Raw genomic sequence first — 15,230 nt, 5'->3', positions numbered from 1 at the left:
TTCATAAATCGCTCGCTCCCACCTGGCCTCACATGTATACAGAGCTTAGCCAACAACACACTTTTAGACAATTATACAGATATCCATTGGGAAAAGTTAACAGACTTAGAGATGCACAGATGTAATCAATCTCAGAGCCTGAGTAATTAAACCCATCCAATCAATCAATCTTAACCTGTGGATGATCTAATGAGTGCCCTTTAAAGTAAGAATCAGGTCACTCCTCCTTCCTTTCCCACATATCTAATGCATATACCCTTTATTTACACACCAAAAAAAAAAACTGTGTGAAATTTCAGAATGATTTTTATTATATTACTAAAACAAATAATATTTTATTTGCTTGTACTTTCCCATTATTTTTATCCATTCATCTCCTGAGAATCCAATTTTGTTTATTCATTCAACTTTTCCACCTCACTGATGACCTACAACTTGTCCAGTTTGATTTTTTTCCCTATGTAGATTTTGTTTGACTCAGCAGAAAATAAAAATAAAATGTGAGCAAAGAGAAAGCCAAAACCCTGAGTGTACCGTCGGCAGTGCAACCCCAAGGCTCACAGAAAGAATGTAAGTTCAGCTGAGCATCAAAAGATTGAGATTAAAATCAGGGTGATCATCTTTGGTCCCGAAATCTAAGATTTGAAAATGCTCCCAAATCCAAGGTTTAAAGATCTGGTGGAAAATACTTCATCAGGAAGCTTTGTTCTGTACACAAAATTAGTAAAAAGTATTGTGTTAGTTAGCTACCTTCTGGGTACACATACTTTAAAAAGCCAACACTAAACAATAAACCAAACTCTTCAAATCACAAAGATTCTGGCTTGGGTGTCTGTTAATTATTATAAATCATTTTTGGAACACAAACAGGTATTTCCAACTCTCTTTAAAGGGAAACACACAGTAGGGTTGTTTTTAAACAGTTTTTAAACACTGCTTCTAAGATCTGTCAGAAGTATATTGCCCTCCAAATATTATTCTCCTTCTAAAGTGAGGAAGACAGAGGATAATTGGTTCCTTTTGAAGTCTCAGTATTTGGCTACTTATACTGAACAGAAATGCGTGCATTCAAATCTGGGAAGTTCAACATATTTTAATGAATAATTTCCAATGCACTGGATCCTTGACCAAAAGTTACGTTGGGTTATTTCAAGTACCTTTTCATCCATCTGCAAAATTCTGCTGTCTCCTTCTGCTGGCTCCCACACACCCATGAAGCACACACTTATTCCCTATCTGCAATGAGTGTGCCCTGCTTTTGAGTCTCACTCAAGAGTAGCTCTTGGGAACTGGAAGACACGATGCCCTGTGGAACTAAATAAAGCTTCCCTGAGATGGGCACTTCCTATAAGTTTTGCGACGCTTACAATTATTTGAGGTGCTCAAAAGCACTTTCTGAAAACTGTTAATATTTGATAACATTTTCTTTGCACCATTGAGCAACCACAGCTAATGGAAGCAAAATGAAGAGAGCCAGATGCATGCTGAGGAGGGCATGAACTCTTCCATGAAATTCCTATTTCTGGTTTCACTCCTATGATCAGGCTAAAGTCATACTTTCCTCCTATGTTTTGTTCTAAGTATGCTGCAGACTCAGGACTCGGAGACTTCTGTGATTCATATAAGTCTGTGGGAAAGTCCTTTTAATACGCCACAAAGGGACAAACATATTTGGTTATTTGTTTGCAAAATCAGTGAAGAATTTGGTTGGGAAGTCACACAGATCTTGTTCTTGTTCCTTGTCAAATCATAAGACCAACACAGTAGCTCATCACTAGTTCCTCTTAGACTACCTAACAGACAGGAGTTACATAAATGAATTGTGAGCCAGGGGAACGACTTTTGTTTTGAGAAAGTCATTAATAAACTCGTTAAAACTCTACTACAAACCACAATCCCAGAGAACTTAGACAACAATGAGGACCCTAAAAGAGATGTACATAGATCTAATCTACATGGGAAGTAGAAAAAGACAAGATCTCCTGAGTAAATTGGGAGCATGGGGACCTTGGAGGAGGTTTGGAAGGGAGAGGGGAGAGGCAGAGAAAAATGTAGAGCTCAATAAAAATCAATAAAACAAAATCTGAAAAAAAAAAACTTCATTTCTTTCATCAGATCCCTATGTTTTCTTTTTCACTTTGTCTGTGTAGATGTTCATGTGGGGGGGGTGTGCATGTTCGTGTGTACACATGCATGCACATCCACAGTCATGCACTTGCCAGAGGTTGATATTGCACCTTTCTCGATCATCTCTCCACCTTATTTTTTGAGACACTTCACTGAATCTGGACCTTGCCAATGCAGTTGGACTGGCTGGCCAGTGACCCTCTGACCTTACCAGTGCAGTTGGACTGGCTAACCACTGACCCTCTGGAATTTACCAGTGCAGTTGAACTGACTGGCCAGTGACCCTCTGACCTTACCAATGCAGCTGGACTGGCTGGCCAGTGACCCTCTAATTTCCACCTGTCAGTGTCCTCTTGCGCTGGGATCAAAGCACACTGTTCTGGGCTGAAGTTACTAGTGTGAATGATGTGGCACCAGCAGTGATGGTGACGGAACTGAAGTCTTGGTGCATGCATGACAAACACTCTACCACCTGAGCTCTCATCCCAGTCCCTGCTTTCTCTGGATTCTCTCTTATACACAGCTTCACAACAAAGGGTTGGGGTCCCGGGTACAATGAAGAAAAATTTATCATAGAATAAATACTTTTCTTTGAAAAGTCTATTCTTTTTCCGTTTGTAAGAGTAGGTGGTGATCTTTAGCTTACCAAATTTTTAATTTATCTTTTTTTCCACAACAAAGAAAGAACACATTTTAATGAAGATTGTGAATGCCTTTAACCCCAAACAGCAGGAAAAAATAAGAAATAAGAGTATTATTTTCTCTAGTCACAAAAACTAGATGTAAAATACAATTACAGTGTCATAGAGACGCTACATCTAATTATATTTAATGAGAAAACTATGAGCTCCCATTTGATTTGTTGGTTAGAAATACTTAAATCAATCAAGACAAACAAATCTAATTCTATCATTATTAGCAACGATGTATGTGCTTCGGGAGAAAATAATCACATAAAATGAACAGTTTGCAAGATGTAGTTACCTAAAGTTCAAACAGATTATTCATGGGTAGAAGGAAAGGTCAATGTCCCATTACTTCGGGACATGTCTCAAGAACTGCATCTGATTTATGTTTAAAGATACAAACTGGCATATTGACTTTTAGGTGAAAATTTTTGGTTATCATGAGTAAACAAACAAAAAAAAGGTGTATCAATGACCATGTCAGTATAGACTACCCTACTCCCTAATGGAGGAAAATTTTAATCTTTGATATTTTCTTCCAGTTCTTACATGTTAAGTAGGCCTTTTATCTTAAAAAATGTCCACTTCTTTTGCATTTTCCAGTTTTTTTTTTTTTTAAATATTTGTTTATTTATTTATTATGTATACAATATTCTGTCTGTATGCCTGAAGGCCAGAAGAGGGCGCCAGACCTCTTTACAGGTGGTTGTGAGCCACCATGTGGTTGCTGGGAATTGAACTCAGGACCTTTGGAAGAGCAGGCAATGCTCTTAACCACTGAGCCATCTCTCCAGCCCTGCATTTTCCAGTTTTGTGGCAAAAGAAATGGACACTTTAATCTTTGATATTTTCTTCCAGTTCTTACAAGTTAAGTAGGCCTTTTAAAGAAGACATCTGAAATATATGAATGATATATCTGGACCACCTGGTTTCACACTTAACCGTCTTAATTATTTTAATTTCCTCTTACTGCCTTCTTCTGTATAACTAGACTCGACTTCACACTAAACATAGATTCTAATGTGGAAATCAGAGACATAGATCTAAAGTTTAGGTCCTAAACAGAGGTCAAGGACACAAGCCAGAACTGAGAGACGTCTCCCGTGGAAAGGGAAGCATAGGATGAAGGGATAAAGCTCCCCTACTCAGTGAGCCAGCCTTCCAAAATCAGTTCCCGCAGAACAGTTAAGAAAAGGTCATTCCCAAAGTCACCACAAATCCCTCAACTGCCCCACGGGACTCTCTCCAGCTCTAACCCACCACTCACACTGGGAAGCCTCGCTTGCTTGTACTTGAAGAAAATGAAATGATATTATTAGATCCTTCTACAAACACTATTAGTCATCAAACAAGACAGAGTGCTGTCTACCCTCCCTGAAAACAGCCCAAGTGGAACGGTGTTCTCTCATTAACAACAATAATAAAACTCTTCAAGAACTGTGTATAAAACACTGCAAAGTATAGAAATTTATTCTAATTAAATGTCATCATTCAAAGAGCATAAACATTTCACCGTGAAGTTATTTCCTAAACCTTTTTTTCTTTCAAACACGGCCTCAGACAATGCCTCCTCAGTGGTCAAACTTTTATAAGAGAATTTCTCAGCAAAACTGGAAGTTCTTTAAAATGGCATTTTTTATTTTAAAAAAAGGAACAGATCTTTTCTCCTCTTCTGTATCTCCGACATCATCTAGTCATTTGTGCTTAGTTATTAACCTTGTGTGAAGGGATAACACATACTTTTTAATAACCAAAACACCACGGCCACAAATGCTGTGACATCACACAGCTAGCCTGATAGTTTATAATGTAGATTTTTTTCTCTGTAATGAGATTGAGATAGTTTCTACAATATTTTGAAGATTACTTCTAGAGAGAAAAATTCTCCTGGATATGATCATGCCTTTTAAAAAGAACATAATTCCAAACACCACATGTGTGATGCCCCAGAGTGAGGAATTTCACACCCTGTGGTTCCTCCATGTGATATGTTCCCTGTTTCCCTATATTTTCTTTATCAGAAAAACAACTTCTGTGCATATATTTCTTCCCCTGGAGAATTCTCCATATGGATGCGCTCTGAGTTAATTATACAAAAATCAAATACCCCTTAAAGCAATGAAAGCTGTCATTCTGAAGACAGTTTGGCCCCAGAAAATAAACCCTAAGAACAGAACTGAGAGCTGAGTATGGAATAAATCCCAGTGTGACCTGTTCTACCTATTACAGTCAGACAGCTTCCTCCTGCATTTCCCAGAAATGAGGCTTGCGGAAAAGACGGTTTCCCTTTCCATCCCCACATAACATTATAATTGATAATAACTGCTCCAACACAGAAAAAGGGATCATCGTACTTACTTTCTTCATAATTTAATATGATTAATGATATATCTTTATATCTGATTCACAAGATTTTCAAGCAAAGGAGTAGTGAGTTATATTTTAGCCCCCGTGTTCTTTGGATCGGATTCTTTTAAAATAACATTAAAATACCAAAAGTACCTTTTGCAACATGGTTGTCATTTGAAATGTCAGTTCTTCATTTCCCTGATCAGTTACTTACCTAAAAGGAAAAGAAAAGAGAAAACATTAGAAGTTTGGAATCATATGTCATTAACAGTAGCTAGATTTGAACTAAAAGTAAGTTTGCAGTGCACACTGAGACAACTCTTTCTAATGCAAAAGACTAAAACAAAACCATTATTTCAAGTACTCAAAAAAGCAGACAAAATATAATATAAAAATAGCATATAATATGCCAGAGGCATAAATTGCAGAATATATAAGAATTTCCATCATTATATGCATTGCTAGGGGAGTGATTGAGGGGATTATGAGCAATGGAAATATTTGTGTTTACTCATACAAATGGCTCTCCGAAGCCATATATCTTGATTAACACTTGGCTCACTTCTATGCACCCAAAAATATGTTGATTTAACTTAAATAAAAACTGTTAGGTAGCCAATTCTGTCACTGTCATGCTTGTTGTTCACTTTACAGTGTACTACAGAAAATTCAAACCTTACTGTTGAAGCACTCTAACAATTGAACTCTAAAAAAATTGAAATCTCTTATTCCACTGTTTAAATCCAACACTGCTTTCCCTCACTCATCTCCCTTCAAATCTATGAGTATTTCTATGTGTTCCCTTATAAACCTGATACATACATTTACACAGCACGTGATCAGCCCACCATGCTTTATTCCACATTCTACACAACCTGCATGTCACTGTTTATGGATTTGTATGTGTGTGGTGCATATGCACATACCGTGTGCATGTGTATATGTATACGCCCTTTCCTGCACATGCGGTGGCCAGGGCAGGACACCGGGTGTCTTTCTCTACTGCTCTCTGACTGATTGCCTTGAGACGGAGTCTCTCGCTGAACTACACGTCTCCATATTGACTAGGCTTGCTGACAGTGAGCTTTGGGGAGCCTACCTCATCCCAATTTTTTTTCATTCTTTGAGAATTTCACACATGAGATATGATCATATACATCACATATACTTACTCCCCTCCCTGACTCCCCTTAAACCTCCTTCCCTTCTTAACTTTTTTTTTTTTGATAACTCAGTGCTGCTCATGTGTGCATAGTTTGGAGGCCATCCACTGGAGCACTGGAAATCTTACCACGAATCCCAGCCCTAGTTCTGAGGTTACAAGAACCAACACACAGCCATGTCTGGCTATGCTGAGTGCTGGGGATTCCAACTCAGTGTTCTCATTGAGTATCTACTCTGCCCACCATGCATCTCATTTTAATGTGTGCAAATCTGGGCACTAAGCTGCTACTGAAGAGTTTATCCAGCCATGATCTTCACAATGATCATATAGAGCAGTGGTTCTCGGCCTTCCTACTGCTGCAACCATTTTATACAGCTCCTCACACTGTGGTGACCCCCAACCGTAAGACTATCTCCATTGCCACTTCCTAACTGTACTTTCGCCACCGCTCTGAATCATAGTGTGAATATCTGTGTCTTAGGTGACCTCTGTAGAAGAGCCCTTTGACCCCTCCAGCGGGGGCGCTACCCACGGGAAGAAAGTCACTGATTTAGATGCTGACTGATGTGTGCTGAACTATCTGGCAGGGTGCAGGTCATTATTCTTTTCTTAATTTTCCAGGAATTATTTTATGTGTACGGGTGTTTGTCCTGCATATATGTCTGTCCACCACATTATTTATTTGACTCTTCCTTCTCAGTTTTCCAAAACAATCATATATAATTCATACAGAACCTTTTCTACACCCATTATTAAGTATTTCATTCATTTTCTATTACCAATAAAATCTGTCTCATTATGCTTATTACATAAACCATTAGTCCCTGTCTCTTTACTTCGGGTTTATTTTCTTTAGAAAGCTCACAGATTCTTCTATGTTTTTGTCATTTTCTTGATTAATTAATTTTAAAACAATCTTTAAAATTCAGAAGTTCTTCCTGGACTTCCCATATGTGGCTTAACATCATGAAGCAGGCCGACTGAGAGACGCTGAATGATCTGGTGACAGTGAGGAGGCCCAGATAATTCACTGAGAACAATACAAAAGCAAGCTTGGATTCACTGTGCGCATCCATTTGGAAATTGTGCTGCTTGGCACATTATATTCAAATGTTTTATACCTTTTCAGAAGGAGCTTGTATATTCATCAACTTCAATGCTTTTCCTGGACAGAATCTCAAAGAAAACTCACCCCACAGTCGCATCATTTGACTTCAGGGAAAGCTTTTTCAAGAGTATTTGCCTTGTGAGAGAAAAAAGGACAAAGCCTGTGGGCTGAGCTTTACCAGGAAAGGCCTGGCAAGGCCATCCAACTGGCCCGGCTTCAAGACCTGGCACAGCCTCTTGCTAACTACAGGCCTTGTACAAATTACTGAGCACTGAGCCTCCAGTGTCTGCATGAAACGAAGTTACTTAAAGAATTATGGATAGTAAGTCGGATATGCCTGGCATAAATTAGGCATGCAAACATCAGATATGTATTCTTAAATTGTTAGATATATTGACAGCAGGCTAGGTCTAGGCCCATCCCAATGCATTTCCCATATATAAACTCCTTTAGTCTCACAATGACCGCGTGGCGTAGTACACATCTAGTCCATGAGGAGTAAATCTAGTATCTATCTAGTTCACCACAATGAGAATGCAGGGCGTGGATGACAGCCACTGCTACTCTAACGCTAAGCCAGTTCTCTCCTTTGCGACCTTCCATCTTCTGTCTCCTTTCCTTTTCCCCAGGAAGACTCAGTCTTTGACACTAAGATTTCCTTGTCATTCGAGGTGGTTAGAAAAGAATGCCTTTACATTTACTAGTGAACAGCATCTATAATCTGCAAACTATCTTTGAAAACCATGTATCGGAACATCTTTCCAACATAATCTCTTTCATTCATCTTGCATCTAGACCACAGCTCCTTCTGTACAAGCAAGCACCTGATCCTATTTTCCTGTACCCTTGATTCACCTCAAAGCATTGTTGTTGTTGTTGCTTGACAAAAGAAATGGCTGCACGTGCTGGTTACTTCCTAGCTCCAACCCAAGTGCATGTTTTTCTATCTGTGTTTACTTTTCTTCCTCTGACCTGCTCTAGTCCTAGGATGCTGCCCCTACAGATGTCATCACATGAGCTCTGCTGCCCACTGAACTCCATCCACTTAGTGTGGCCAGTGGGCTGACAAGGCAGCAGATTTCTAGATGGAAGGGGAGAGAGATAAAGATACTTATTCATCTGTTCCCTCCTGCTCACACATGACTCTGGCAACGGCGGCATCTCTCTATCACTGCAGTTTCTATCAGATGGTCCCCCCACCCATCCTCCAAAAGCATGCTTTTCTTACTGCAGTCCTTCTTGCCTAGGATTGATGATGGATGTCCTAAGGTAATGTACCACACTCCTTATTGGTTCCTACAATTTGACTACTTTGTATGTTCATTAAAGTTCCTTCAACAATCCTAGCTGAGTCTCTCCGTCTGTTCTTCCTCAGTGAAGGAAAAAGAGGAATGGAGGAGTGTGCTAGAGAAAAGGATACTCCTTGCAGTTACCAAGCTTAACAATGAATGCCAGAATTTTTTAATACATTCATATAATCATGATCTTTCAAATAACATATATTGATTTGGAACTGGCTTTTATTATTCTTATGGACTTTGGCCAAGACAATATATACAAACATACCTCATTTTTTCAAATCTTTCATTAGCATTCCAGAAAATATGCATGCACCATGCCTATTTGATATAGAAAGGAATCCTTTCCATTGCGCAACATCTAAAAAAAATTGTTTTAAATTTTCTTTAATTTATATCTTCAAAAAGATTCCTAAATCTTACAGAAAAGACTCTTTTAGACTTAATCAAAATCCTTTCAAATGCTTTGGCTGAAATTGCTGGCTGAGGAGTATGATGTTGGACAGCAATCTTACCTGAGAGCCAGTGGAACAAACTAAGAAATGAGAGACGTGTTATCTACCATTACTTCCTTTATTATAATGTTTGGGATGACTTGAACGTGAATGGTTCCCATAGGCTCATATCTTTGACAGTTAATGGAACTGCTTGGAAGGATGAGGTATGGCGTTGCTAAGGTGTGTCACTACAGAAGGCCTTTGAGGTTTCAAAAGACTGGCACCATTCTCTGTGTGCACCCTCTCTGCCTCGGGGCTGTGGATGGAGATGCGAACTCTCAGTGATGCTCTGTTCCACCATTATGAACTCTAACCCTCTAAAACCGTAAGCTCAGTCAACTAACTGGTCTTTTTTGTTTTGTATTGTTTTTGTTTTGTTTTTTGTTTTACAAGTTGCCTTGGTAATGGTATTTTATTACAGCAATATAAAAGTGACTAAGACAATGTTTTTTTTAACTCTTTGAGAATTTCAGACATGTATACAATGTACTTTGATCCTATTCACTGCACACTCCTCCCCTGCCTCTTTGTTTTATAGCTGTCTTATTTAACACTCACTCACAGTGCATGGGAATCTACACCATACATCTGACACATATCACACTCTTACTCTTCACAGTGTGAGTCGGGAATTGCTATTTCTTTCCAGAAGAGAAAACCAACCACCACACCTTGCCCAAGAAGTGGAAGTAGCAGAGTTGGAATCTATCCACCTTGAAAAGTCTCTTCTTTTTCCATCACATTTTACTGTCTCCTTTGAAAAGACGTGGTTGACTTGAGAGCAGGGGGCATCAGATTTTTGCTAACAATTTGTCATATTGAATCACAACTCGTTCTGCAAAGTTATGAGAAGTGATTTAGCCTATGGCACGATTAAGCCATTAAACTATTATAATGTTCCCACGTGATTTCCTCTTACCCTTAAAGGAACATTAGAACTTCTCTATAGATACTTGTGAAAACATAGAGGGCTCATCTCTAACAAGCTATGGATATTTCTGCAGCTTAAAGTCTTCAGATCACTATCCTTGAGGCTGAAGTACCAGAATCACCATAAGGCTTTTTAATAGACATGCCAAAGTAGACAGGGGAGAACCCATGAGGTCTCAACCTCATGTAAAGAACTACAGGCAACTAAGGAACGCTGAGAGTGGAAGAAATAATGGTTTCCAGGGATGAGAATATCAATTAATTATCCAATACCAAATAGTTAGCCCCAAAAACATACTCACAAGTAACATTATACAGATTGAACAGGTGTATTTAGAAATATATATGTATATGCATATGTACATATTCATGTAAGAACAATTAATGAAAAAAAAAGGACATGAATTTCAAAGAAAGCAAGGAAGAATGTATGTGAGGATTTTGAATGAGGGAAGAAATAAATTATGTAATTATATTATAATCTCAAAAATAAAGGAAAAAAATATTTTTTAATGATTTTTATTTATTTATTCTTATTTTATATGCATTACTGTTTTATTTGCATGTATGTCTGTATGAGAATGTCAGATCCCTGAAACTGAAGTAACAGACAATTGTGAGGTGCCATTTGGGTGCTGGGAATTGAACCTGGGTCCTCTGGAAGAGCAGCCAGTGCTCTTAATGGCTAAGCCATTTCTCCAGCCCCAAGGGGGAAAACATTAAATCACTGACTCTTGAGTCCCATGAGATGTTCTTGATGGAGACTTTCTGGGCTCTCCAAGGTGATTATTCTGCACAATAAATCATGAGAATAATTCTTATTTCAGAAGTCTCTGGATCTGCAAGATTGGCACAAGCATCACCTAGGAACTTAGACACGCGAGTTCTTAGCCATCCCACCCCACTTTCATCTCTCGAATTAGAAATTCTCAAGTGGAACCCACTGCTGTGTGTTTTGATGAAGGCATCAAAAACATTTCACAGAGAACTTGCCCGGATCCTCTCTTCTATTCACACTTTCCTATACAGACCATCAGGAGCCACCATGGACTGAAGGACTGGTCACTCTCCCAGTTCCCATGGTGTCTCTCTGAGCACCCACAAGCATGCCCACCATTTGTCTTTCCTGGTCTATTTTATCAAAATTAAGACCACAGTTTCAACAGACATAGTGTTCACATTCACAAAACCTTCTCGGAGCCATCAAAATCACAAACAAGTATTCAGATACTTAAATCACAACCACTCTTTTCAATTTCCTGGAACAGTGACCGTGGATTTCAGATGGCTAGTCTTATGTTATTTTACAAAATGTTTCCACAGTTCACTTTGTATGTGGTCAAGAACCCTCTGTGTTCCTTAGCACTAATTTAGAAAGTGTAACACTTAGGCATCCACAAGGAGTTTCCATTGGAGGGGGGAGGTAATCACGGGGGGGGGGGGGGAAGCATGGTCTCTGAGGATCAAAAGGATAAAACAAGTTCACAAAAACTTGCTCAATTAAAGTCCCAGGCATACTGGTAATGACATCACATCACAGAATCTTAATTGTAAACCAAGTTGGTTTTTGGCTCTTGTATCGGTGAAGTGCTAAGAGGGCGGGATCCAGCATCTCACACGATAGGCCATGGCACAAGAGGAAAGTCGACACTGTATGCTGCCTGCTGAGCAGCATTCAGTCTGACATTTAGAACTGTTGGACGACTTTTAATTTTAGTTCCAGTTTCCAGAGGCTGACAAAGTCGCTGAGCCACTGCTTGAAGCCCTTGCTTTCTGCTCCCATGGAGCCGCTCAGCAGAATCTCTGAGGGCCCGTTGCCACCGACAGAACAGGCATTACTCCTGTTATTTGCAGAGTACCAGGTAAACTCCATCCTGGTCTTTCCTACATATTTATTCTTCTCCGAGAGAGAAGAGAGATGGGGCAGTCAAAGGGCACCCCTCTCTACAGATTAATAGAAATGGGTTAATTTAAGGTATAAGAGCCAGCTAGCAACACACTTAGGATATTGGCCAAACAGTATTGCAAGTAATATAGTTTCTATGTGATTATTTCAGGTCTGGGCAACCAGGAACGAACAAGCAGCCTCCTACAACAGTTGCTGTGGGAAACCCATGATCCAAAGCAACTTGGGGAGAAAGGGTTTATTTCATCTTACAGCACTTAATGCCATCATCAAGGGACACTAAGACAGGAACTAAAGTGGAGACTATGGAGGAACGCTGCTTACAGGCTTGCTCTCCACAGCATGCTCAGTCTAGCTCCACAGCCTTCTTATACCAACCAGGACCACAAGGGGTAGCACTGCTCACAGTGGGTCAGGCTCCACTGTATCAACCATTAATCAAGAAAATGTCCCCGCAGATCTGTAGAGGCCAAGGAATGGTTTTGAGAAAATGCCATTTTCTCAATTGAGGTTTGCTCTTCTTAAGTGACCCATGTGTTGTCATGCTGAAAAAAAAAAAGCTAAACACACCAAGACAAAAAGCATAGCCCCCCAGCTCCTAAAGGACAAATGTGGTCAGTTAAGCCTCTGGGTTTATTGCTTACTTCTTTTCCCCACGTCAAAGCTGGTGTCAGCAGCAGTAGGCACTGAGCTGTGAGCTCCACAAAGCAGGGAGCTCCACAGTTCATTCCCAACATGAATCCTGGTGTCTAGCCCAACAGCAGCCATAAACTTGGCGTTTGAGTATATTTACTGAATAACAGAAAGAAGGAATGAGTCGAAGTGATCATGGAAACACCAGATTTCAGCCTTAATATGATGGAGGTGGAAGGAAACCACAGAGAAGTAAAAATGGAAATACATTCATTGCACAGACCATCATGGAACTTAGCCATTAAGCAAACTCCCCTAATAAGAAGATTAAGCAATGTAGCCTAAGGCAATGAAGAGACTGAATGGGGATGACTTGAACAAACCAGTCATTCAAAATAAAAAAGGCAGGTTTGAAACCATTAGGGAGATTTGGATGTATTTTTTAAGAATTATATTAAAGAAGTTTAAAGAACTGAGGAGATTGCTCAGGGGTTAAAGCACCTGCCGTGCAAACATGAAGAGTGGAATTTGGATCCACGGAATTCATATAAATGCTCAGCGGGAGGGTATGGTGGTTCCCTGTAATTTCAGCACTCATGATGGAGGAAAGGGATCCCTAGAATAAGCTGGCTAACAAGACCTGATGTAACAGGAAGCTCGGGGCTCAAGTGAGAGAGCGAGACCTTGCCTCCGTGAATAAGGTAGAGAGCAATGGAGGAAGACACCTGCCATCAGTTTCAGGGAGGTTTCTACATGCACACAGACATGTGTGCACGCACCGCCACACGCACATGTATTCACACACATCCAGACACATACAATGGGGATTTTTGCACAACCTGTACCCTCAGCGATGGGAGAGGCAGAGAGAGGAGGATCCCAAGGGCTTACGGGCCCACTAGTCTGGTCAATTAATGGATTCCATGGTCAATGGCATCCTGGATCTTCAGCAAGGTAGAGAAGCCAGGCATGTTGGCATAATAGCATTGGCTTTAAAAGTGTGATGGACACAGGAATGTTTAAGATGCAATCCAATCTAATGCACAGACATCTTTTAATTTACTTCCACTAGGAATGAAATAACTCTAAGGGGCCTACCATGTGCCTAAATTCTAGAAAGAAAATGGTGTAGTTTTTACCCTACTGTCTATGTTAATGGCTAAGAAAATGTCGTTTATAGGGCATGTGTGGAAAAGAGGTTAATTGTACATGTGTGCTGATGTAAGTAATAGCATAAATGTTAAATTTCAAAACAAAGGTAAATGTATGAAGAAATAGATGCATAATTTTTAAATTACTTTGGATGTCACTAATGAAATAGATAAGTGCACATGAGTTTATGCAAAAGGTTTGGTTTAAAGGGAAACTCCTTGGGTTCAGATGCAGAGAATCACACTGAGAACTCATAAACAGTCCGCTAAGGAAGTGACTTTTCTAGCACCACTAGTATAAAAAAATAAGACAAAAACCCGAGTCAACATTACCTACACTACACTAAAATGCACTTTCCGGTATTTCTTTTCTTGGTTTCTCAAAACAGGGTTTCTCTGTCGCTTTGGAGCCTGTCCTGGAACTAGCTCTTGTAGACCAGGCTGGCCTCGAACTCACAGAGATCCGCCTGCCTCTGCCTCCCGAGCTCTGGGATTAAAGGTGTGTGCCACCATCGCCCAGCTCCAGTATTTCTTTCAGTTGTTTTTGCTCTTGTTTTGGCTTTGGTGGCTAGAGAAGGAACTCGGGGCCTTGCACGTTCTAGGCAGGCACTCCGCCATTGCGCTACCTCTTCTGCCCTTCTTTTTGTTTTAAATAAAGACAACGACTCTGTGCCCGCTGGCCAGGCTTTGCAATCCCATCAGCTTGAGCTGAGTCTGCTAGAAAGAAGTCTGCCAGCGAGAGTTAGGAAATATTTTTTGCTCTCTAAGCAAGGCTTTCACAAAAGCTGAAAATACCCATGGTGCTATGTCAGAGATCTCAGCGCCTGGGGAGCTATGGGAACTGACAAGCCTAGGTCAGTGTCCACAGGGCAGCCATTCCTCCATGGAGCTGAAGCATTCCGGAGGAAAATGTCACATCCCCCCTTTCCCTGCTTCCTGAGTGCTGACTGCAACCAGGGAGGCTGGCCTCCTATGGAGAGTGGTGGGAAAGAAGTTGTGAGCTTAGCTAATGAAGTTCTATAGTCTTCAGACAGAAAAGGGGGCGGGAAGGGCAGCATTTCAATCATTTTCATTATTCCCAAGACTATGTGTGTGTAAGTTTCCAAATTAACTTGTAAATCTGGAATCTAGAATCTTTGTTTGGAATACTAGTCAAGAATGGTTTCAAAATAGTTGACTTCCCTGGAAAACCCACACTCACAGACAGACAGTATTTCAGCCAAACGGCCAGGCTCACATCAATGGGTGAGTCACGTCAGTGAAGTTATCTCTGATGGGATGTGATGGAGATGAAACTCTATTCTGGGATCATCTTCCCCAAAGCATAATGTGATCTAATTATGAGGGGAAAATCACCCCACAAATTCTGACCAAGGGATA

General features: G+C 40.2%; 1 protein-coding gene across 11 annotated transcripts in view; it reads right to left on the bottom strand.

The window, feature by feature from the left end:
* The window catches only part of Ank2 (ankyrin 2), a 521,939-nt gene that overhangs the window by 369,195 nt on the left and 137,514 nt on the right, over positions 1 to 15,230 (bottom strand). For 10 of the 11 annotated variants that reach the window (XM_075981421.1, XM_075981404.1, XM_075981391.1 and 7 more), the window contains exon 2: positions 5,316 to 5,376. The exons of the other annotated variant lie outside the window; for it this stretch is intronic. In XM_075981421.1, coding sequence (XP_075837536.1) covers positions 5,316 to 5,336 — 21 coding nt within the window. In that variant the 5' untranslated portion in view covers positions 5,337 to 5,376. The remainder of the gene's footprint in view (positions 1 to 5,315; positions 5,377 to 15,230) is intronic. 11 annotated transcript variants of the gene reach the window in all.

Source organism: Microtus pennsylvanicus, chromosome 7 (genome assembly GCF_037038515.1).
Source record: "Microtus pennsylvanicus isolate mMicPen1 chromosome 7, mMicPen1.hap1, whole genome shotgun sequence".
In the NCBI taxonomy this organism is placed as follows: Eukaryota; Metazoa; Chordata; class Mammalia; order Rodentia; family Cricetidae; genus Microtus; species Microtus pennsylvanicus.
The sequence above is the reverse complement of the archived record's forward strand: the minus strand, read 5'-3'. Positions and strand labels throughout refer to the sequence as shown.